The 23816-nt window shown below is 38.5% G+C and overlaps 1 protein-coding gene across 4 annotated transcripts in view; it reads left to right on the plus strand.

The window, feature by feature from the left end:
* Window positions 1-23816, plus strand: part of LOC126169835 (protein arginine N-methyltransferase 1) — a 46995-nt gene that overhangs the window by 8868 nt on the left and 14311 nt on the right. For all 4 annotated transcript variants that reach the window (XM_049920676.1, XM_049920675.1, XM_049920677.1 and 1 more), the window contains 2 exons: window positions 5321-5548; window positions 9416-9586. In XM_049920676.1, coding sequence (XP_049776633.1) covers window positions 5330-5548; window positions 9416-9586 — 390 coding nt within the window. In that variant the 5' untranslated portion in view covers window positions 5321-5329. The remainder of the gene's footprint in view (window positions 1-5320; window positions 5549-9415; window positions 9587-23816) is intronic.

The raw sequence follows: 23816 nt of genomic DNA on the forward strand, positions 1-23816 counted from the left end.
GATATGGTTAATGGCGCCTTGCTAGGTCGTAGGCATGGACTTAGCTGAAGGCTATTCTAACTGTCTCTCGGCAAATGAGAGAAAGGCTTCGTCAGTGTAGACGCTAGCAAAGTCGTCGTACAACTGGGGCGAGTGCTAGTACGTCTCTCTAGACCTGCCGTGTGGTGGCGCTCGGTCTGCAATTACTGACAGTGGCGACACGCAGGTCCGACATGTACTAATGGACCGCGGCCGATTTAAAGCTACCACCTAGCAAGTGTGGTGTCTGGTGGTGACACCACAGCCTTAATATGCAGTAAAAAGAAACACGCCAATCTGATGTGATTACAGTGGAATCTCCTCTTTGTATATAGTATCGGCAATAACTCACCAGCAGCCATGTTAGCTAGTTGCTTTGGCATACTCAGCAAAAAAGAGTCCAGTTAATTTATAGAATCTAGGTGAAAAGTAGTGCATTTATAGTTTTGTAATACCATAGATTGGCTTTGATCCATTGTGTCATCAAAATACCTGACACCCGTATTTCAAACTAGCGCTATTGTGACCTTGCCCTCACTCATCTCACTTAAAACACACACACACCAAACAAAATTCAGGATCCAACGTGACCTAAAAAAAAAATTGTGTTGACACCAGTATTGATGTACAAAACACTCCGCTATACACATAAACACATACATAGTATAGTACAGAAAGAAACAATAAAACGATACTTAACATCTAAAGTCAACTGGTACACAAATCCAGTAATCTAGCAGTAGCAAAGTCTTCAGCACAATCTCTCCTTTGTCCAAAATAGACATCTCAAACCAGAAACCCCTCTGGATAAAATGTCATACATTGCCCTGGTGACATCACATATGTGGTCTGAAATGTAGCGCCATTGGTCAGTGTCGTACCTTTTCTACAAATGTTACATTTTACACACTGGACAGTCAAACTGAGTAGCTGTATGAATTTAGTTGGGGTCAACATGTCATCCTCCATTGTGCTATTGAGAGACCTACTTGTGAAATTTGTTGTTGTATACTTAATATACCCCCCCCCCCCCATGAACTATGGACCTTGCCATTGGTGGGGAGGTTTTCGTGCCTCAGCAATACAAAATAGCCATACCGTGGGTGCAACCACAACGGACGGATATCTGTTGAGAGGCCAGACAAACATGTGGTTCCTGAAGAGGGGCAGCAGCCTTTTCAGTAGTTGCAGGGGCAACAGTCTGGATGATTGACTGATCTGGCCCTGTAAGATCAATTAAAACAGCTTTGATCTGCTGGTACAGTGAACAGCTGAAAGAAAGGGGGTACTTATAGCTGTAATTTTTCCCAAGAGCATGCTTCTCTACTGTATGGTTAAATGATGATGGTGTCCTCTTGGGTAAAATATTCTGGAGGTAAAACAGTCCCCCATTTGGATCTCCAGGTGGGGACTACTCAGGAGGATGTTGTAATCAGGAGAAAGAAAACTGGAATTCTCCAGATCGGAGTGTGGAGTGTCAGATCACTTAATCGGGTTGGTAGGTTATAAAATTTTGGAATGCAAATGGACAGGTTAACATTAGATTTAGTGGGAATTAATGAAGAGGAAACAAGACTTCCGCTCAGGTGAATACAGGGTTCTAAATACAAAATCAAATAGGGATAATGCAGGAGTAGGTTTAATAATGAATTAAAAAAGCTACTGTGTGAACAGCATAGTGAATGCACGCATTTTTGTAGCCAAGATAGACACGAAGCCCCGACCTACCACAGTAGTACAAGTTTGTATGCCAACTAGCTTGGCAGATGATGAAGAGATCGAAAAATGTATAACGAGATAAAAGAAATTATTCAGATAGTGAAGGGAGACGAAAATTTAATAGTCACGGGTGACTGGAATTCGATAATAAGAAAAGGAAGGGGAGTAACATGGAATAAGGGTAAGGAAATACAACGGAACTTGCCTGGTAGAATGTTGCATGGAGCATAACTTAATCGTAGCTAACACTTGGCTTAAGAATCATGAAAGAAGCTTGTCTATGTGACAGAGGCGTGGAGACACTGAAGGTTTCAGATAGATTATGTGATGGTAAGACAGAGATTTATGAACCATGTTTTAAATTGTAAGACATTTCCAGGAGCAGATGTGGACTCTGATCACAACCTATTGGTTATAAACTGTAGATTAAAAGTGAAGGAACTGCAAAAAGGAGGAAATTTAAGGAGATGGAATCTGGATAAACTGAAAGAACCAGAGGTTGTACAGAGTTTCAAAGAGAGCATTAGGGATTGATTGACAAGAAAAGGGGAAATAAATACAGTAGAAGAAGAATGGGTAGCTTTGAGAGGTGAAATAGGGGAGGCAGCAGAGGATCAAGTAGGGTATAAAGACGAGGACTAGTAGAAGTTCTTAGGTAACAGAAGCTATATCGAATTTAATTGATGAAAGTAGAAAATATAAAAATGAAGCAAGTGGGAAGGAACACAAATGTCTCAAAAATGAGATAGACAGAAAGTTTAAAATGGCTAAGCAGGGATGGCTAGAGGACAGATGAAAGGATATAGAGGCATATGTCACTATGAGTAAGATAGATACTGCTTACAGGAAAATTAGACACCTTTGGAGAAAAGAGAATCACTTGTGTGAATAGCAAGAGCTCAGATGGAAAAACAGTTATAAGCAAAGAAGGAAAAGTAGAAAGGTGGAAGGAATATATAGAGGGTCTGTACAAGGGCGCTGTACTTGAGGGCAGTATTATGGAAATGGAAGATGACATAGATGGGAGATATGATACTGCATGAAGAATTTGACAGAGTACTGAAAGACCTAAGTCGAGACAAGGCCCCGGGAGTAGACAACATTACATTAGAGCTACTGATAGTCTTGGTAGAGCCAGCCCTGATAAAATTCTACCATCTGGTGAGCAAGATGGGTGAAACAGGTGAAACACCCTCAGACTTCAAGAAGAATATAATAATTCCAATCCCAAAGAAAGCAGGTGTTGACAGGTGTGAAAATTACCGGGAACTATGAGTTTAGTAAGTCACGGTTGCAAAATACTAACACGAATTCTTTACAGGCAAATGGAAAAACTGCTAGAATGTGACCTCGGGGGAAGATCAGTTTGGATTTCGTAGAAATGTTGGAACATGTTAGGCAATACCGACCCTACGAATTACCTTAGAAGATAAAGGCAAGGCAAACCTATGTTTCTAGCATTTGTGGACTTAGAGAAAGCTTTTGACAATAGTAGACTTAGAAAGCTTTTGACAATGTTGACTAGAATACGAATTCTGAAGGTGGCAGGGGTGAAGCACAGGGAACAAAATTCTGCAAGCCCATTAACGTACAATATGAACAGCAGGGGTCGCAACACACTTCCCTGAGACACACCTGAAGTTATTTTTACATCTGACGATGATTCCCCATCCAAGATAACATGCTGTGTCCTCCCTCAAAAAGTCCTCAATCCAGTCACAAATTTCACTTGATACCTCATATGATCTTACTTTTGACAATATGCATAGGTGCAGTACCGAGTCAAGGCTTTTAGGAAATCGAGGAAAACTACATCAACCAGGTAGCCGTGAACCAAAGCTATCAGTATCTCCTGTGAGAAAAGTGCGAGTTGTGTTTCACGTGATCAGTGTTTCGGAATCCATGCTAGTTGGCACTGATGTCATTCTTTTCAAGATACCTCATTATATTTTAACTCAGAATATGTTGTAAGATTCTGCAACAAATCAGTGTCAAGGATAATGGATGGTAGTTTTGTGGATTACTTCTACTAACCTTCTTGTAGCCAGTTGTGACCTGTGCCTCTTCAAGAACTGGGCAGAGATCCCCCCCCCCCCCCCCCCCCCCCCCCCTCCCTCCCGAGGGATCTACAGCACATTAGTTAGAAGAGGGGCTAACTCGGCCACAAATTCAATATAGAACCTGAAGAGATTCCATCGGGGTCTGGAGCTTTGTTCAGTTTTAAAGATTTTAGTTGTTTCTCAACACAACTGACATTGATACATATTTAGTTCATCTCTTTAGTGGTACAAGGACTAAACTGGGGCAATTTTCCTGGGTTTCCCTTTGTGAAGGAACATTTGAAAACCGAGTTAAGCATTTCAGCCTTTGCTGTGCTACCCTCAATTTCTGTTCCTGTCTCATTCGCTAGGGACTGGACGCTAACTTCGGTGCTACTAATAGGGCTTACGTACGACCAGTATTTTTTTGGGTTCTGTGAAGGATCACTTGACAATATTCTGCCATAATTAAATCTCCATCCATAAAAAAAAACACTCTGGCAAACAATTCCAAACCTGTAAATAAAACTGTTGCCCATAACAGCCAACATCAATTAATTCACTGACAAATATCCACAAACTGTTGTAACATTATTCTTGCAAGCAGCACTTAAGAAGTCCAATGAATTATTAACAGCACTCTCAAACCATTTAAAAACATAAACATCCCACACTACACAGTGTCATTGCATATACTCAAACATGATCCTGTTTCAAGTAAACTGATCCGTGATGTCACTCATTGCGATACAGTTATGTCACTGGTCAAAGAAAGCAAATACTGCAGACTTTGGTTGACCTGTAGTTTGTGATGCTATTTATTCTTCAGAATGGTTTAGTGATGGCATGGCTAAAACTGAGATAGCGTGAAGATAGTGGGCTTCTATTCAGAAAGAAGTGGGTTTTAAATATGACCATCGTACTTAGTTCTTTGTGATTTCCTTCAATCAGGTCAGGCAAAACAAGATTTATTCATTTTAGTAGAAAAGATGGTGATAGGTTCTCTACGCCATCTTTTTTAAGTAGTTTTGTATTGGGTGAGCTCATTGCAAATACAACATTAATAGTTAATTTTCTTTCCTTAAACCCTTAATGTTTCTTGTTAAAATACTTTTGCCTGTATTGTGTGTCGTCTAAAAAGCAATTGACAGTGTTCATCGATACCATTAAATTACCTGCCTTCACAAGCATTAATATTCTCAGATTGTTGCTATGCTATTACAGTTGTCACCTTTTGCACCCATTTGGAAGTTGGCCTTGCTTTTCCACATTTATCATTGTGTGCTGTCTGTTGGTCTGCTTGTGTAGTACCACTACTACTACTACTACTACTACTACTACTACTACTACTACTACTCTCTCTATCTCCCACCTCCTCCCCCCACTCCTCTGTCCTTTGTTTTGTTTATTGTAGTTTATAGTTGTTCCAAATTAACACTATTTAAAGCTTTCTATCTATTTTAGAGGCTGTAGAAATGTTGTGGCGGGTGATCTGTTGAACTGAAATATTTCTTAGAACTGTTTTCTTTCTTTGCAACAATTAGGGTACAAGCATGGAAAACATGGAAGTTAATGCTGAGAAAGTAGAAAGCCTAAAACAAATGGCAAATGATGAGAAGAGTGCCAAGGAAGTTCATGTTGATGACATGACATCTAGAGATTATTATTTTGACTCTTATGCACATTTTGGAATACACGAAGAAATGTTAAAGGATGAAGTCAGGACACTGACCTACAGAAATTCAATGTTTCACAACAAACATTTGTTCAAGGTAATCATTTCTAAGTATGTTGTTTAAAGTTCCATATAATGTTGCAAGTATTTCTGGAGACATCAGTACAATAAGTCTACTGACGCCAGTGTTAATAAGTTCTAGTAGTAACTACTTTTTCAAAAATGCTGTGCCAAAAAGTAATATGCTTTTGTTTTCTCTGAGGCTGCAATTAAACTGAGGCTGAACACGAGAATAAATGTAGCTTTAAAAAAATCAGAAATAAATGAGATTACTTCTATGAAATGTTAAATTTTATCTGCCAAAATATATTAAAATGTAAAAATTAAGGAGAGTGTGGTATTGAAAAACAGAGATGCCTATGATATGAAGAAATTGAGCTAATCGACAATCCAGGTAGTATATTATATATTCTAGTCATTTTTAATGTTAAAATATATTTTACTTTAAGCGTTTTATAATTCCCATGATTTTATAATCTGTTGATTTAGAAATCTTGTTATAGCTCTTTCAATTTCTGGTGTCTTATGTATCTGATGTAAAAGGAGTGTAGGATGAGTGGTTTGTTTAGCAATATTTTGGTAAGTATAAATATGAGGTGCACATAATACACAATTGCCCTTGCAGTGTCTAATTAAGGCCGTACTGCTTATCCAATGGCTGATGGCTTCAATTTCCATGATAGATACCTTCAATCTTTTTTAAAAATATATCCTTTGTTTTATTGCAAAAGTATAAAGGGTTGTCAAATCTCAAAGAAGAGAATATGTTTGGAAATGAGAACACGTTTACTTAATTTCTGATGAAATGTGACTACACACCTGCAGACACTTAACTACCTTTCAAGTGCTGCTTTTATACACGTGCAATCTTTCGTCTTCTATTGACCTGCCCACCATAAGACAAATTCTTCTGGTTCAAGAAGTTGTTGTTGTATGAACCCCTTTGTCATAGTTAATGAAACACATTATGATCAAGTGCAGCTAATGTCTCACAGGAGATGCAACAGAATTTTGGCTATAAGTCAATGGCAGTCACCTCTGGTGGGGAATGGTCTCCCTTCGATTGAGAAATTAAGTTTAATGCTTATATTTGACATAGTACCTGGAAAAATTATTCACACAGTTTCATTGATATTACATGGTAACAGACTGATAGTCCATTGCAGCCAGTTGGGTCCGCAAGTGCACCATTCCTTCTGGGACAGGAAATGACATTACACGAGCAAGGTCAAATAGTTGCATTGTATCCCTTTTAGTCAATTTGCATTTTTCTTAGACCATTCCTCATCATCAGCAGGCTATTCATGGCCATGTCATTGCTTTCGTGCAGGGAGTTAATTTGACAGTATTGGAGATGGTGGTATGGTACGGTGTTTCTGAGCGTTCAGTGCAGTGATGGATAAAACATTGTGGAGAATCCAGCAGTTGTGTGGTAAATAGACTTTGGCATGTAACAAAGTGTGTCCAGGATAGTAAACTTGTCAACATGTCACAGCAGAATTCCTTTTGTAAATGTGATGCAGTTGGAAACACTACTGCAATTCATGGGCTGGTGGATATTGTTTGTGCCACACCACTTACTGAACATTTGGCTATCAAGAAGTCTCTCCTTGATGATCCTCAATGCTACTTATTTCATTAGCGTATGCCGAGGACAGTGTTAGTTGTGACTGGTGGAATGGGATATTTTCTGTCGAAATGATATTGTCTTCGAGAAATGACGGTCCAGTGCAAGTAGAGACAGCAAGGTGCCCATTTTGCCACAAAGACATCAACAGGTCATATCACAGTGGCCGTGTGTGTGTGTGTGTGTGAGTGTGTGTGTGTGTGTGTGTGTGTCAGGTGTCAGTTTGGAGCTGTGTGTGTTCCTGTGGACTTGGAATGCTTAAATAGGTAGATAGTTCTCTTGATGTTGTCCAGTAGACATGTATTTTGATCCCATCAGTGCGGCAACCATATCCTGAGGGAGTAATCTGTTTCTAACAGAAGCAGTATTCTATACATATGTCAGTGATATTGCAAGACTGCTTTGAGGAACAGAATGAGAGTTTTCTTCTCAACTGTCCTTCTCCTGTACCAGACCTAAATCTTATTGAAAATGCATGGGCAGAGATTACCCTGAAATAAAAACCTCACATCATGCCAAGAACTCAGGGTTACCGTTTGAATGTGACCCTAGTAGTAGTTGGGGAGAAAACGAGAAAGCTATTATCTACCTTACAGATTCCTTTCCTTGCAGACTGCAGACAGTCTTTGGTGTTGAAGACCTGTGGATGTGGTAAGTGGTAAAGAAGCCACATACTGTGCACTTTGAGGTCGAAAATACCTTAATAAGGAGAGTGAACTGTTCATTCTATTGCTTGCTTTTTTATCTACTGTTAAACAAATTAATGGAGTAGTAACACAAAAAGAATTGCACTAAGAGCCAAATATGAACCAAACCTTGTCATCGGGAAGTTGCCTAAAAGACTGTCGATTAAGCCATTGAGCTACAAATGCATTATTCCACCATGAGTTTAATAGCTGTACTTCTGCCATTTATTTGTAGACAGTTGAAAAGTGGTTGGGCCTTCTGCCTATTTATGTGCAATGTGGTATACTTAATTTATATTAAGTATCAATCGCCAGTCCCTGTACCAATTGTTCGCTATAAGTCTTCCAGTATTTCACTATTTTCTGCCATTGCTTTGCAATTGCCCTATATAATCGTCATCCAAGAACTGCCTCACCGAAACTATCCTACAACATTCTGTGCAGGAACTCCTAAAGTTATTTTTACATCTGACAATTTAGTCTCGTTTCAGAAGTGTAGGGTCGTATACGCTAAAAGTCATAAAGCCAGTCACATAACTCCCGTACCCCCCCCCCCCCCTTTCTGGAGTCGGTGGCTACATACAAAATATGTGTGTATTATTTATTTAGTCTAATGAAAGTCAGTTTTGTCACAGCTTTGTTTCAGTTTATTTTGATGCTTAGGTAATATTTGTAAAATATTGTCTCATCTTCAACTGCATGTTAGATGTGCTTCATTATTACATGCCATATCTGTTCATTTGACACATATAGTAGAGGATGTTTGACCTAAATTATCAAACGGTTTGGTGGACACGATAAAGGCATCCCTGTTGATGGAAGAACAGTCATGGTACTTACGGCAATAGATTTAAAAAAAAACATGTCCAACAGTACCTGAAGACGAGACAATATTGTCCTGAAATTGATTGTATGTACACAAGAGAAACATCAAAGTAAAATAAAACTGTAAATGGTCTTCTTCAAACAGAGACCTAACCAATTGTAAGTTTGAATAGTTATAAGAAAATAATGTAGCATGTCACCTGCTTTTTTATCAAGTACCCACATTCACCTAACAGTGGTGCTGTAATTCAAAAGCGGCCGTTTCAGCATTCCTCTTCATTCATAAAATAGGAATGCAGTCAATTAGTGCTTGGGCAGGTTGTGAAGTTATCAGCGTGACAGTAAAAAAAACTTATTCTTGTGTTAAAAATGTGTTAGCTGTTTGCTCCTGCCTTCTAGATGATGTCACAATATCAAACACTTTTTTATTTTATTTTTAAGCGATATTTAATTCAACACCTTGGTGCTTATGTTTCTGTGCCTCTGTCATTCCAGTTAAAAACTATCTGTAGCGTTTTGCATTGTCAAATAAATCAGTGTTGGGCCCTTGAGAGCTCAGTATAAATGATAATTATTTAAATAATTTTCATGTTAACATCAAGATTTGAATAAAAGAATTCACAATGTAATTAATAAATAACTATCAAAGAGAGAAGATGTGAAAGATAGTTGTAACATTTTTTGTAGTACTAGTTAAGTTTAATTTCCAAATTCAAATTGATTCTTTCTGTACAGACACAATCCTAATTTTGTGATTATGCTTCAGGGGAAGACTGTTCTGGACATCGGCTGCGGGACTGGTATTCTGTCAATGTTTGCAGCAAAAGCAGGTGCTGCGCGTGTTATTGGTATTGACTGTTCTAATATTGTTGAATATGCAAAACAGATTGTTGAAGCAAATCAGCTGAGTGATATCATCACAATAGTGAAAGGAAAGGTACAGGATAATGTAAATTTTAAATTTTATTAGAATTTAAGTTGATAAGCTCTGATGACATGTTGCCATTGTCAAAATTTTTAACAATGCTCACCCTATTATTGTGAAATGTAGCTTTATTTCATGACATTGGCTACACAATTTCTGTTTTATAGCTTATGATAGTATCATAGTTGCAGTAACAGTGCTGTTGAAATACAAGGTTTAAGTTTGTTAATTTGTGTGGCTGAAATGCAGTTTAAAAATACAGTTATATAAAATTAGTATTTGTGTGTAACAAAAATACGGAACTACATAAAAAACTCACTAAATGTCAATATCTAAGTTCCTAATCCATATCAGAACTGTATCATCAGCTTTCATGAGGTTGCTCCAAATACCCGGATAGGAATGCAAGGGGCATTTATCTCTAATGTGCTTGATTGTCTGGTTCGAAGCCCCACAGTCACAAGCCGGAGACTCTGTACCACCTCATTTGTAAAGTGTCTGCGCATAGTCCATGTCTAGTGTGAGCTCTGTTTGGTTTGGCCCATAGTTCTCTGTCGAATTCTGCCTCTGCAGTATCACAGTTATACTTTCGAAACCACTCACGCCCTTCAGGATTTTCAATAAGTTGACAGTTCTGATCCCACAGGTCTCTCACCCTATTATTACTGGCATTTAACTATTCTGCTTGCCGTAATGGTGGGTTTCCTAAACGGAGTCTATTTCATCGCAGACTTGGATGTCCTGTACGGGTAATTCCAGGTACTCCTGTAGCTTGCAGTATTCCATAATCACAGCCCCATTTCTACGGATTGTGGGTGGATAGATGCTGCTCAGCAGAGGAAGCCAATAAATCAGTGTTTGTCACATTGTCCCAATTATTAATCGCATAGAGTGGTTCAACTAGAAGTCAATGAAGTACCGTATTTACTCGAATCTAAGCCAAACTCGAATCTAAGCCGCACCTGAAAAATGAGACTCGAAATAAAGGAAAAAAAATTTCCCAACTCTAAGCTGCACCTGAAATTTGAGACTCGAAATTCAAGGGGAGAGAAAAGTTTTAGGCCGCACCTCCAAATCGAAACAAAGTTGGTCCATTGTAATATGAGACACAATTTAGGTCGAATGAATTAAGATACAGCTACAGTAGTTTGGTTCGAGTCGTAAGCTTAGCAGTTTAGCTTTACCACGTAGCAATTGCTATGCGTCAGGCGCTCTGTCCGTATTTATACGGGTACCCTTCCTTTTTTACATGCTTCGTCTGGTTTGAATCGATTGCTTATTTTGCTTTGATCTGATAAGTGCCGTTTTCTTTGTTATAGGTGTTTGCGTCACTCTTAAGCTGAAAATGCATTACTCCACTGTGTCATGCATTGTTTGTCGCATTCTGATAGTGTGTGTTTACGGCCTGTCACGGCTCGCGGCATGGCTTGCTTTTGTGCGCGCTACCGCCGCGTACAATTAAAAAAGAGAGAGAGGAATCGTCTCATTAGCGAAACAATGGCAAGAGACTACTATTTGTTGTTACTTGCACTGCTGCTTTCTTTGATAATGATCAACAAGAATCAAATAATAGACTGCGTATGATAGAACATGTTCTGAACGAGAGTTAGGCGAAAATTTTTCTCCGTTTGAAAATCTTTGCGGCCGCTTCTTTATTACATCAAATTCTGCACAGAAATTAGTCATCTTAGATTTAAAAATCTAGTCACTTGCCGTGCTTAATTTCTGGCTGTATCACTATTAGGCATAAGAATAATACGAATATAAACATGAGACGATACATATATTCTTCCGCGTTTGCTGTTGTCTCACTTTGTTAGGCAGACAGGATTTGAATGAGATAGCAGCAAACACGAAAGAATACATGGCAAAATGTTTATATTCATATTATTCTTATGGCGAAGAGAATACTGTATGTGATTCAAATTTCATCAGGTTCCTATTAGCAACCATCTCTTCTCACAGATAGGAAAAAATTCAGAACGTAGAGTTGGCCATATTGACAAACATCCCAAACAGTCTTGCCAGTCAGATTTTCGTAGTACACTGAAATTGTGCTACATTCGAAGATGAACAATACGGAATTTGTATTTACTTTGTTGGATAAAGTATGAAAATGCAGTGGTTGAAACTTGCAGCGGAGAAAAAAACCTCTTCTTACACTTTTTTTAAAAAAATTTATTTACTGACGCAGAGGTTTTGGCGCCAGTATTTATCTTTGTGCCTACAAAGCATGCCTGCGTAGCGCTACATATATTCGACGGCAGAAGTTAGTTGTGGCGGCACGTACCAACATTTTTCATAACTTCCGCTTGCTTTGCACTCGATTCTAAGCCACAGGCGGTTTTTTGGATTACGAAAACCGGAAAAAAAGTGCGGCTTAGATTCGAGTAAATACGGTAGGTGTGGCAGCTGTTCAGCCACACTGGGACACAATATTTGGCTGCTGAGAAGACCAGTACAATGGATGATATGCACAAGATATCTGCTGAAGCCCCCCACGCCATTCCACACAATTTTTGAATAATAATGCTAAGAGTTTTTATCTTAGCAGCAGAATTTACAAAATGTTTTCTGTATGAAATGGTGTGGTCAAAGGTGACACAAGGTACTTCAGGTACTTGTTATCACAAAGTGTGTTTCTATTAACTTTCACTTTGAGCTCCGCGTTAGCTTGTTTGTTGTTCAGATGGAATGTTCATACTTCAGTTTTACTTGTACTGGATTAAGTCGCCGTTTTCTTAAATAGGAGCATGAACGTCTAGATCTTCTGCAAGAATTCTCTCTGCTTGTCAGAGATCCTTGGTTCTACAAACAAGAGCAAGATGGTCCTCTTAGCAAAATTTGATGACCTGATATTGGGAAGATTGAAAATAAATAGGTTGAATAATAGGGGCTAACACGGAGTGCTGTGGTGGTACAATTCCTCTCCTTGCTCACATTTCCTTTCAAATAAACATGGAAATATCTATTGTTTATCATGGTGTTGATGGGAGTGGCAGTTTTTTCGCATCTGATTGTTTTTAGTAATCTGGATGTCATCCCTTCTCTCCAGGTTAGGTCTATGAATGTGACAGATGTCTTCACGTTTACTTGGAAACCAGCCTCTATGAAAGATGTTGGAGCCACCTATGAAAGTTTTTATGGCCTGTGTGTTGCCACAGCAACTTCTCTGTGGCCTGAAACCCACTTGCTCAGCTAGGATACGTTCCAGAACGAATCCACCAATTCTATTACAAATGAGCCACTCAAAGAGTTCATAAATACACCTCAAAAGGGAAAATGTATTGAAACTTCAAGTGTGGTCAGTTGGTTTTCATGGTTTCAAAATGGCCACTAATGTTGTCCTCTTTAGCTTATTGGGCAGTGATTGACTGTCTAGGATGTTAGAGAGGAAGCAGACTTTTCTCCATCATTACCCATGTTTATCAGAAATTCTCTGTGTGTATTATCCAGACGTGGTGATTTACCATGTTTAGTTTGTTTAAAGGTGTCATCCAATTCAATTTGTGTAAATGATGAAGAGAAATTGGATTTGTTTGAGCACTGAGATTTCAAATAGGAGAGTTCTCAGTTTATTTTGGAAGTGTGTTGTTTGTCACAGGATTATCTAGATGTTTCAATTGGTTATCAGTTTGGTTACTTAAAATACCAGGCTTCTGCCTGGGTTTATTGGAGGCTCTGCCAATTGTACACAGAAGACTCCATGCTTTTCAACCTGAATGTCTGAAGTTTACATTTTCTACCCCCTCACAGCATCCTACTCTTCTAGCAGTCCCAAGAACTGGGAGGTGGTCATCTACAATATTGCTGTTGCCAGTTTCACTATATTGTTCATATAAAGTTGTTTACAATGTTCATTCCACCCTCGTATATATTCCTTTCTGTATCCACGAGGAATAAACTTCTTAGCAGCGGTAAGAACAGCCCCGACAAATAGAGGGTAGTTTCTAGGTTCTGGTGGAATAAAACTGATATATTTACCTAGGTTGTCAGAAAAACTCTTACCAGTCAGCCCTGTGAAAATTCCATCTGAGTTGTGGTAAAGATCTCGCTATTGGGACAGAGTGCCCCATATCAAGGGTTACTGACCTGTGCTGGCCGTGTGGGAAATTACGTAGGACTTCTCTGGGTATATGCACTGGGTGCCTTCTGCAGTCACGGGACACAAAGCAGAGATCCGGATTGTAATCTCTTCGCCAAGTGGCCGTTCTGAAAGTTCCCAAATCCTTGGCATCATAAATCAGGTAGATTTTCATTTTCAGCACAGTCATTGAGCATAATACCACTCTCATTGTTATGTCATACTTCCAATTACCATGGAGACTATTAAAATTTTCAGCATAAATCAATGGCTGGGCAGTAAATGGCAGAACATCCAGTGGCCACTGCACATTTGATGGCTTCTAAGTAGAATAAATCGGCATCCAGGCTAGATATTGGATTTCCTGGTTACAAAAATGCAGACAAATCAAAATAAAAACCCTTAAAAAATGGACCTTTTCAGGACCAACTGATTAAAAAGGCTTGACCCTTCAATCCGAGTATGCCATTTAAATATAGAAGGCATTAGCCGAGCTAAAAGCATGTACCTATCTACTACAGGAAACACATGCTCAAACTATTTAAGACCTGCGTAAAAGAAGTAGGAACCATGGCTACGATCTTATGAGTGCTACATATCACAGTGTGTACACTGCTGCTACTTATGTGAGAAGCAATATTGAACATGCTCACCTCGTTTTGACATGTTTCGATATACGAGTGCGGGGCACCATTATAAATAATACAGTAAAACTTGATTTATAAGTTTTTCAATGGACTACAGAAAAAAAGGTATAAGTGTGAAAAATGTATATATGAAATATAACACCATACTCCCAAATTAATTGGTAAACACAAATGGAAAAATCCAGTAAATACAAAGTTATATGGACTTACTAGGTGCCGTACTTAACAAAGATACAAAGAAAAATGTGAACCTCTGAACAGAAGAAAATGTCATTATGTAAAAAAAAGTGTAATTTTTGCTTCTTTTTTTCTTTGATGCAGCAATAGCGTACACTGTACCCTTCAAAATGAGATAACTCTGTCATTATTTCATCAGAAACATTGTGGCGCATCACAAATTGTTCAATTATTTCTAATGTATTTACTGCATTGTTAAATGTCATGGAGGAGTGCTGAGGCTCTTCTGTATCATCCTCATCGTCAATTTCTTCCTCGTCCAGGTCGCACAATGCACATTGAAATATCTCAGCTATAGTCACAGGTTCTGTAGTGACGAGGTTTTCGTCAACATTCGCATAATCCTCAAATGATGCCTGCTCTTCAAGTCAATTCCATTCTTCATCATTAGGTGAAATATCGTCAGTATGATCATTTCCCCCCTGATCGTGGACTTCATTTTGAAATCCGGCTTTTCGGAAACAGTTCTGGATGGTATCATCTGAAACTCTGTGCCATGAAGCTGCAATGTAATGTGTTGCCTATCAGAAGAAACAAATTCATTAATAATTTCTCAAAGTGTTCTTCGGCTCTGGTAGCACATGAAATAAATGGCAACTAAAAATCCTACCTGTAAAAGGTTTATTTTCATTTCTTCCTTTTTGCAGTGTTTACACTCCTGGTGGTATGCTGCACAAGCATTTTGTGATAATGCAACTTGGAATTGTGTATTACTCAAAGGTCAAGTGGGTCAAGTTCACTTGTGGAATTTGCTGGAAAGCATTGGTCCGCTAATAGGAATGCCTTCTGCTCTATGTTGCCTGAACCACTGCAACAGTCTTCCATGTCTTCATTTTTCCCACCCTGAATGCTTGTCTGCTTACTAGTAGAAATTCTGAACACACACGTGCACAATCTGCAGCTTCTTTGCCTTTGCTACTATAGAATTTAAAGTAAACGCGGAAATTCCTAATTCCTTGGCAATATCCACTCGCTTTCAATTACTGTTTACCTTCAAACTCTCAAAATTCATAGCTTTTCAGCAATGGTAATGCTTTTCATTTTTCTTCCACTCATGTTACCAGTTCTCAAAATAATTAGAAATACAGTAATACGGTACTATAGCCTATGCAGTATTAGGTGTTGTGTGTTTTGGGATTCCTGAGTGACGTGCAACAATTCTTGTCCAATTGTGCGTTAGTTCAGCAGAAGTCTTGTAATTTCGGAAAAACGAATGAGCGCTACCACCAACCTTCCCTATGGCTATCACTAATGCCATAATAGTAAGCTTCATACGTTATACTGTACTTTCCAATACTGTACAGTCTCTATATAACATCTGGTTTCTGTGACGGCTGTGTTATTGCAGTTTATACTGTCATTGCGTATCTGTCAACCTATAAAACAATCTCAAGACTGTCACATTAAAAATTAAGTGTTAGTTGGATTCGGATACTCACAACAAAGTTATTTTCTGATTGGCAACCAGGGTGCCGTGTTAATAGATGGAGCTTAGGCCGGTGTTATACTATCAACTTTCTTTGACAATGATCTTTGATGGGGTGCAAAAGGAGATATTACACTGATCAAATATTTCGTCAAAGTTCCTTCATAATGGCAGACGATGACTTAGCAGTTCAATTTTACTTACGGCATCGACGGTGTAGTGTGCTGATGTTGGCAACACCATCTTCATATAATGTAAATGTTTTGTTATGAAATGTTCATTTCATGAGTATAACTAATTTACTGAGCAGGCAAGGGTACATACAAGAACCTGTCAACCACAGAGCAAGAACGGATTTAATTACTTACTTTGTGGTGAAATGAATTCCCAGCAATGAATGGTAGTTGCCAACATCAACACACTACAGCACCGATGCCGTAAGTAAAAGTATACCTGGTCTGCAGTTGCGTGCACTGCAATTGCAATGTCATTGCATTTTCAAGAGAAGCAGAAGAAAAGGAAACATACTTGGGTGAACCGTGGACTTCTACATCTACATTTATACACTTCACGGCAAGATGCTAAAGATATACAACAAAATATACTGCGGGAGCTACTAGTAGAGGACGTAAAGTCGCATGAAAATCCCTTTGGGAATGGATGAGAGTAAATTTCAATATGTGCTCAAGAAAGTGGCTCCTCATATTATGAAGCTGAACACACTCCTCAGAAATGCTACATCTGCAAAAGAAAGACTTACCATAATACTGGGATTTCTAGCCAATCTAGTTTACAGCACCAGTATAGCACTCTAATGCTGCAGTGCACATTGACGAAAATAATACCAGAAACATTTGGAGCTACTTATAATGCACTGGAGGAGGAATATGTGAAGGCAAATTAATTTAATGTGTACTGCAGTCATGAAAATTTTTTATTTCCACAGAAGTTGTAGATTTTCCCCCCTTTTTGTTCTTAGTTATATCCTGGCCATACCTCATGGCTAATGGCATACACAATTTTTTTATAAGTTTCACTTTTTATTCTGTTTTTTATTTGGGATGTCATAAGCTTCACAGTGCTTCATCTGTCTCAATTATTTCTATCATTTCTTTATATATGCGACGCATATTGTAAATTTGGGAGTGATATTGATAAACATTGTGTGTCAGAGAGCTGGAGTGAAGCTAGCGCTCCAAGCTGTTGATTTCTCCATACACTAAACGTAAGACGAACGCTTCCTTTGATCAAATCTAAGCTGAGGCACTAGATTTGATCAGAGAAAATTTGACCAATGCCTAACTTTGACAAAGTTCCTTATTAGACTATCAAATTTTATTAGTGTAATATCAGCCTTACCAAGCCACTTCCCGCCAACCCACTCTGAAACGCTGCATCATAACTCGTGCACACTGTGGATATTTAGCCGGGACACGAAAAAAAGAAAAAAAAGACGTATAAGTGAGAGAAAAACGTATCAATGAAGTTTTACTGTGCACGTGAAGTATGTTGTTATGAACAGGATTGTTTTCCTTCTCCTATAAATGTGTGCATTATATGGTTTGGTCTGTACCAAGATTTCATGTACTGTGCTTATTCACTTTAGCACAGAAATGGCTTGTAGCTTGAACTCCAATACCCAGAATTTAGGACAGCAATGTGCATGTAAGCTACTTTGCAAAATTTTTCCCTCCTTTAGAAAGGTGTGATACAGCAATATTCCATCTTGTAAAATTAATTCCTGGTTACACAAAAAGTTAATTTATACACGATGCAGTTTCTGAGTACTTAACAGGAGTCGCTAAGTGTTTTCAGATTTTGCATTCATGAATTTGACAATTGAAATTTGAAAAAAATGATAACCTACATATCCTAATAAGTTCAGAATTGCATCTGTCAATCTTGCAATGTTCACTCTATCTGGAAGACTACTTATAACAACATTCATCTCTGTCACTTGATTTCTTGAGTACTTTGTGGTTATGTTTCTTGAAAGAGCATCTTGGAAATTTGAAAGCAAAATTCAGTACAAAAGATGATGAAAGTGACCCACAAAGTTAGAAGTGAGTGGGTGCCAATAAGACGAAGACCGAACTTGCTGAGAGAATTTGTACTAAAATTGTTTTGTTAAACCATCATGTAGATTTGGAGATTGGTGATACAGAGAACCTACCATGACCAAAAGAAAGGCTGCTTGCATTACTTAGCAGTTAGTTGTTGTAATGTAAATAGTGCAGTTGGTTTTAAACATTGAACGCAGAGTGATAATTTTTGTGGAAAACCTGGAATTCTCAGAGAATTACATTTTACACGGAAAAATAGAGGAAATCTCTGGAATTTACTAAAGCTCGGGGAATTTTGTGTTTTTAACCTAGCATTGTTGTTTAATTTTATTGAGCCGTATAAATTGCAAATTTTAAAATACTGTCATACGGGTTGATTTCTGACACCTGGGCGAATTCGGACAGTGTGGCTTATTTGCTCTTTACCAATGCGTAGAAACAAAGAGTTACTTATTTTATGGTCTGTGTGCCAGTTATATTAGGCACAAGATTGCATTTATCGCTTTCCACAACTTTTATTTTGCGTCAGTTGTTTCCCTAGATGAATAATTGACGAACAGTCTCGGTGTTCAAAATCAATGCATTATCGTAAAGTGGAAACTTTCCATTGTTGCGTCGAGTGGGAAGTTATTGTAACTGTAATTGCCGGCGCGCTCCGTAGCTAACAGCATTGAGACAGTATCTGTACAAGTTTGTCAAGTTTCTCGTACAAGGTTATAAAATAATGACAGTTTTAGTAAGACTGTGTACTGTGTGGGGTGATTCGGACAATGCCAAGAACGTATAAGAGCAGGAGAGGTGTGCTACAGTATGGTGTAATTATGACCCGGAACTTTTAGATAAAGCTGTTCATGATGTTCATAGTGGTAGATTATCGTACAGAAAAGCGTGTGATTTGTGTGGTATACCTAAATCAACCCTACAAAAGAAAGTGCAGGAAGCACATCCGAAAAAAATAGGGCAGCCAGTGCTAAATAAAGAAGAAAAAAATGTTGAAGCAAGGTATCTTGAGGGCTGCACATTGGGGATTTCCCTGCACTAAGTTGGGTATTAGATAGTTAGTTAAGGGCTACACCGATAAATTTGGCCAAAAACAGAAGAAATGTCATAATAGAATGAGAAGAAAATATCATAATAATTTGCCAGGAGAAGAATGGGTGCATTTATTCCTCAAACGACAGTCAGAAGACCTTTCCGTTTGCTTAAGTGAAAATATTAAACGAGCTTGTGCAGAAGTGAACAAAGAGACTGTTAAGATGTTTTTCTCCAATATCAAGGCAAAGCTGGAAAACCTCCCACCTAGTAACATGATCAACTATGATGAAACAATCATTCCGTATCAAAGGACTACCTTAAAATGTGTAAAATGTCATCAAAATCAAATAAAAATCATGTTGAATTTTAAAAAAAGGCAGCAACTGCCCAAATTCACCCTCTATATACTGTAACTTCAGACACAGATTTAAAAAACACCCAATCCTTGAGGTGACTTCAGACAGTTTATTTAACTGCCCCAGATAAATATGCCTACATATACACTTTCTGGTTCTAGGATATTTTATTCGTTACACAAATACCCTACCACTTTCATAACAATCAATTTAATCTAACAATATAAACAAAAGTTACAAACAAAATAAAGACAAAACCATCCGGAATCACCCTATTTGACGGTACTTAATATTTCAAGTGTGTTAATTACATGAATATTAGACCTATTCTATACAAATTGTCAGTTTTAAAAGCTGCAGCTAAACCAGTCTCGTGTGGCATAAGATTTGATGCGACCTTACGTGCCAGATCATGCAGGCTGTGTTGTCTGCTAACCGGCTGCCCAGCAGGGAGCTGTGCTTGATTTCCCTGATAGCTCCAGTGCAGTTTTCCTTGTGAGGCCTTGTTGGGTTCCCTAAATGCTAACAGTGCTGGCCAATCAGTTCTGTCTGATGTCAGAGCGTACAAGGCAGGAACTCTGACAAAACCACTTAACCCTTGAGACCAAACAGAATGTCCCATGAAACTTCCTGGCAGATTAAAACTGTGTGCCCGACCGAGACTCGAACTCGGGACCTTTGCCTTTCGTGGGCAAGTGCTCTACCAACTGAGCTACCGAAGCACGACTCACGCCCGGTACTCACAGCTTTACTTCTGCCAGTATCTCGTCTCCTACCTTCCAAACTTTACAGAAGCTCTCCTTCGCAGGAGAGCTTCTGTAAAGTTTGGAAGGTAGGAGACGAGATACTGGCAGAAGTAAAGCTGTGAGTACCGGGCGTGAGTCGTGCTTCGGTAGCTCAGTTGGTAGAGCACTTGCCCGCGAAAGGCAAAGGTCCCGAGTTCGAGTCTCGGTCGGCCACACAGTTTTAATCTGCCAGGAAGTTTCATATCAGCGCACACTCCGCTGCAGAGTGAAAATCTCATTCTAGAATGTCCCATGGCCACCGGCCTTTCTGCGATCTTTCTCAAACTATTGTAAAAGAACTATTTGGTAAAAAAAAAAAATATTCTCTCACATTTTATAGATTCATTTGTCAGCTTCGTGATGAGCTGGTTATCGTTTGAGCAATAGTCACAATTATTCTGATATTTCTATATTAGGTAAACTACTGCAAGAAATTCTTAAAGTTTGCAGTGAAAGAAGAGGTCAATATGAACTTGGGTTTGGTGCGTGTTAGGTCATATGTTGCAGTGCACGAAATGTAGCTGATATATTGAATTATTCTCTAAACTTGGAAGAGGTTGCTATCTACCACCTATCCTGAGAAAATTGATTGTATGTAAAGCACTTTGTCTGGAACTTGCTCACCAGTAAAAAAACCAAGAACGAAATATTCACAGAATTCCTTGTCTCCTGTGAACAGTTTCAGATATTGAAACAAGATTTTGGCAAACGATAGTTCAAGAGGAGGAGAGCATTTTGCCATATAATTAATATGCGAAACATCCATATCTAGTGCAATATTAAAGCAACTGCAGATTTTTTTTGTGGGTAATGTAATGTAATATTTTAGTGCGTCAATAGCTGCTGAAATGAGAGTTGCTATGATTTTGGAACAATATATGTGAAGAAATTGCAGTTTATTTAGATATTGAGAATAGGCATTTCCATACATTATTGACTTGTCTTTCCCTGAGTTCTTAGTTCAGTAATATGCTCGTTCCTGCTTCTTTTGCAATTTTAGCTGCGTTAAAACATTAGAGAGATTTTTAAACTCTGCTGTATTTTGCCAAAAGACAGATTTTTTAACGTGGCGACGAGGAGATTTTAGTATCACTCAAGACTTGTCACTTGCATCATATATATAAAAAACACTTTCACTTACCAAACGAGAAAGCGCTGGTATGTTGATAGACACAATAAAATAATTTTAAAAAAAAGGAAAAAGAAAAACACACACACACACACACACACACACACACACATACATATTCAACCGTTCGCAACACATGGTTGCTTCATCAGGAAAGAGGGAAGGAGAGGGACAGACGAAAGGATGTGGGTTTTAAGGGAGAGGGTAAGGAGTCATTCCAATCCCGGGAGTGGAAAGACTTACCTTTGGGGGGAGGGGGGGGGGGGGGACAGGTATGTGCGCGCGCGCACACACACCTCTCTCTCTCTCTCTCTCTCTCTCTCTCTCTGCGCGCGAGAGTGTATACCTGTCCTTTTTTTCCACCTAAGGTAAGTCTTTCCCTCTCCTTCCCCCTTTCTTGATGAAGCAACCTTGGGTTGCCTGATGAAGCAACCTTGGGTTGCGAAAGCTTGAAATTTGTGTGTGTGTTTTTTATTGTTTTCATTGTCTCTATCAACATACCAATGCTTTCGTTTGGTAAGTTACATCATCTTTGTTTTTAGATATATTTTTCCCACATGGAATGTTTCCCTCTATTATACCGTATTTACTCGAATCTAAGCTGCACTTGAAAAATGAGACTCGAAATAAAGGAAAAAAAAAAATTCCCGAATCTTAGCCGCACCAGAAATTTGAGACTCGAAATTCAAGGGGAGAGAAAAGTTTTAGGCCGCACCTCCAAATCGAAACAAAGTTGGTCCATTGTAATATGAGACACAATTTAGGTCGAATGAAACACGATACAGCTACAGTAGTTTGGTTCGAGTCGTAAGCTTAGCAGTTACGCTTTACCAGGTAGCCATTGCTATGCGTCTGGCGCTTCGTCCGTATTTATACGGGTACCCTTCCTTTTTCACGTGCTTCGTCTGGTTTGAATCGATTGCTTATTTTGCTTTGATCTAATAAGTGCCGTTTTCTTTGTTATAGGTGTTTATGTCACTCTACGGTAAAATGCATTATTGTACTGTGTCATGCATTGTTTGTCGCATTCTGATAGTGCATGTTTATGGCATGTCGCCGCTTGCAGCATGGCTTGATTTTGTGCGCGCTACCGGCGCTTACAAATGAAAAAAGAGAGGAATCGTCTCATTAGCGAAACAATGGCAAGAGACTGCTATTTGTTGTTACTTACACTGCTGCTTTCTTTGATAATGATCAACAAGAACCAAATAATAGACTGCGTATGACAGAACATGTTCTGAACGAGAGTTAGGCAAAAATTTTTCTCCGTTTGAAAATCTTTGCGGCCACTTCTTTAGTACATCAAATTCTGCACAGAAATTAGTCATCTTAGATTTAAACATCTAGTCAGTTGCCGTGCTTCATTTCTGACTGTATCACTATTAGGCATAAGAATAATACGAATATAAACATGACACGATACGCATATTCTTCCGGATTTTCGTAGTACATTGAAATTCTGCTACATTTGAAGATGAACAATACGGAATTTGTATTTACTTCGTTGGATAATGTATGAAAATGCAGTGGTCGAAACTCGGGGCGGAGAAAAAAAAGCTCGTCTTCCACCTCCTTTCTTTGTTTACTGACGCAGAGGTTTTGGCGCCAGTATTTATCTTTGTGCCTACAAAACCTGCCTGTGTAGCGCTACATATATTCGACGGCAGAAGTTAGTTGTGGCGGCACCTACCAACATTTTTCAGAACTTACGCTTGCTTTGCACTCGATTCTAAGCCGCAGGCAGTTTTTTGGATTACAAAAACCGGAAAAAAAGTGTGGCTTAGATTCGAGTAAATACAGTATATATAATGATAATTCTTGGAAAAATAAATTGCTACTTCTGTTGAAATTTCTGTAGAATGAGGTACCGTACAGTGTTGTTAATAACAAATGATATGAATTGAAACTAGCCAATGAATTGTTTTTCTGTAACTGAAAACAAGTAACAGCACATAGTACACTGTTTTGGGTTTTCAACACTTATACACAGAATGATGAATTCTTCTTCATCACAAACATCTTTTAGTTCGTCAGACATTGGTAATCTGTTTCAACATTGATGGGTTGTTGACAGGATTTTGCAAATTTGAACATTTTCATATTTTTCAGATTATTGAGATAAAGAAATGAAATTATTTGACCAGTTTCAATCCACATAATTCATTATTAAAAACACATTGAATTGTATGAGTTCATTGGAATTTCAACAGAAATAGAGATTTATTTTTGCCAGACTTCTTATTCCCTTAATTCTTATTCAGAGAGACGTTATTAATAATGAGTTTTGAGTAATACGCAAGTTCCCTTGTTGCCATGTTAACACAACAGAGTTTATAAATATTCATCTCACTAACATTCTAATGATGCTGAAATTGCGATGCAAGCACAAAACAGCAACTGATAGACAAATCTATAGTTTATGAGACTGCCCATTCTCGGTATAAAAACCAACTGTTACTTCTTCACATACATTATTCCAA

The sequence above is a fragment of the Schistocerca cancellata genome, chromosome 1 (assembly GCF_023864275.1).
Source record: "Schistocerca cancellata isolate TAMUIC-IGC-003103 chromosome 1, iqSchCanc2.1, whole genome shotgun sequence".
NCBI lineage: Eukaryota > Metazoa > Arthropoda > Insecta > Orthoptera > Acrididae > Schistocerca > Schistocerca cancellata.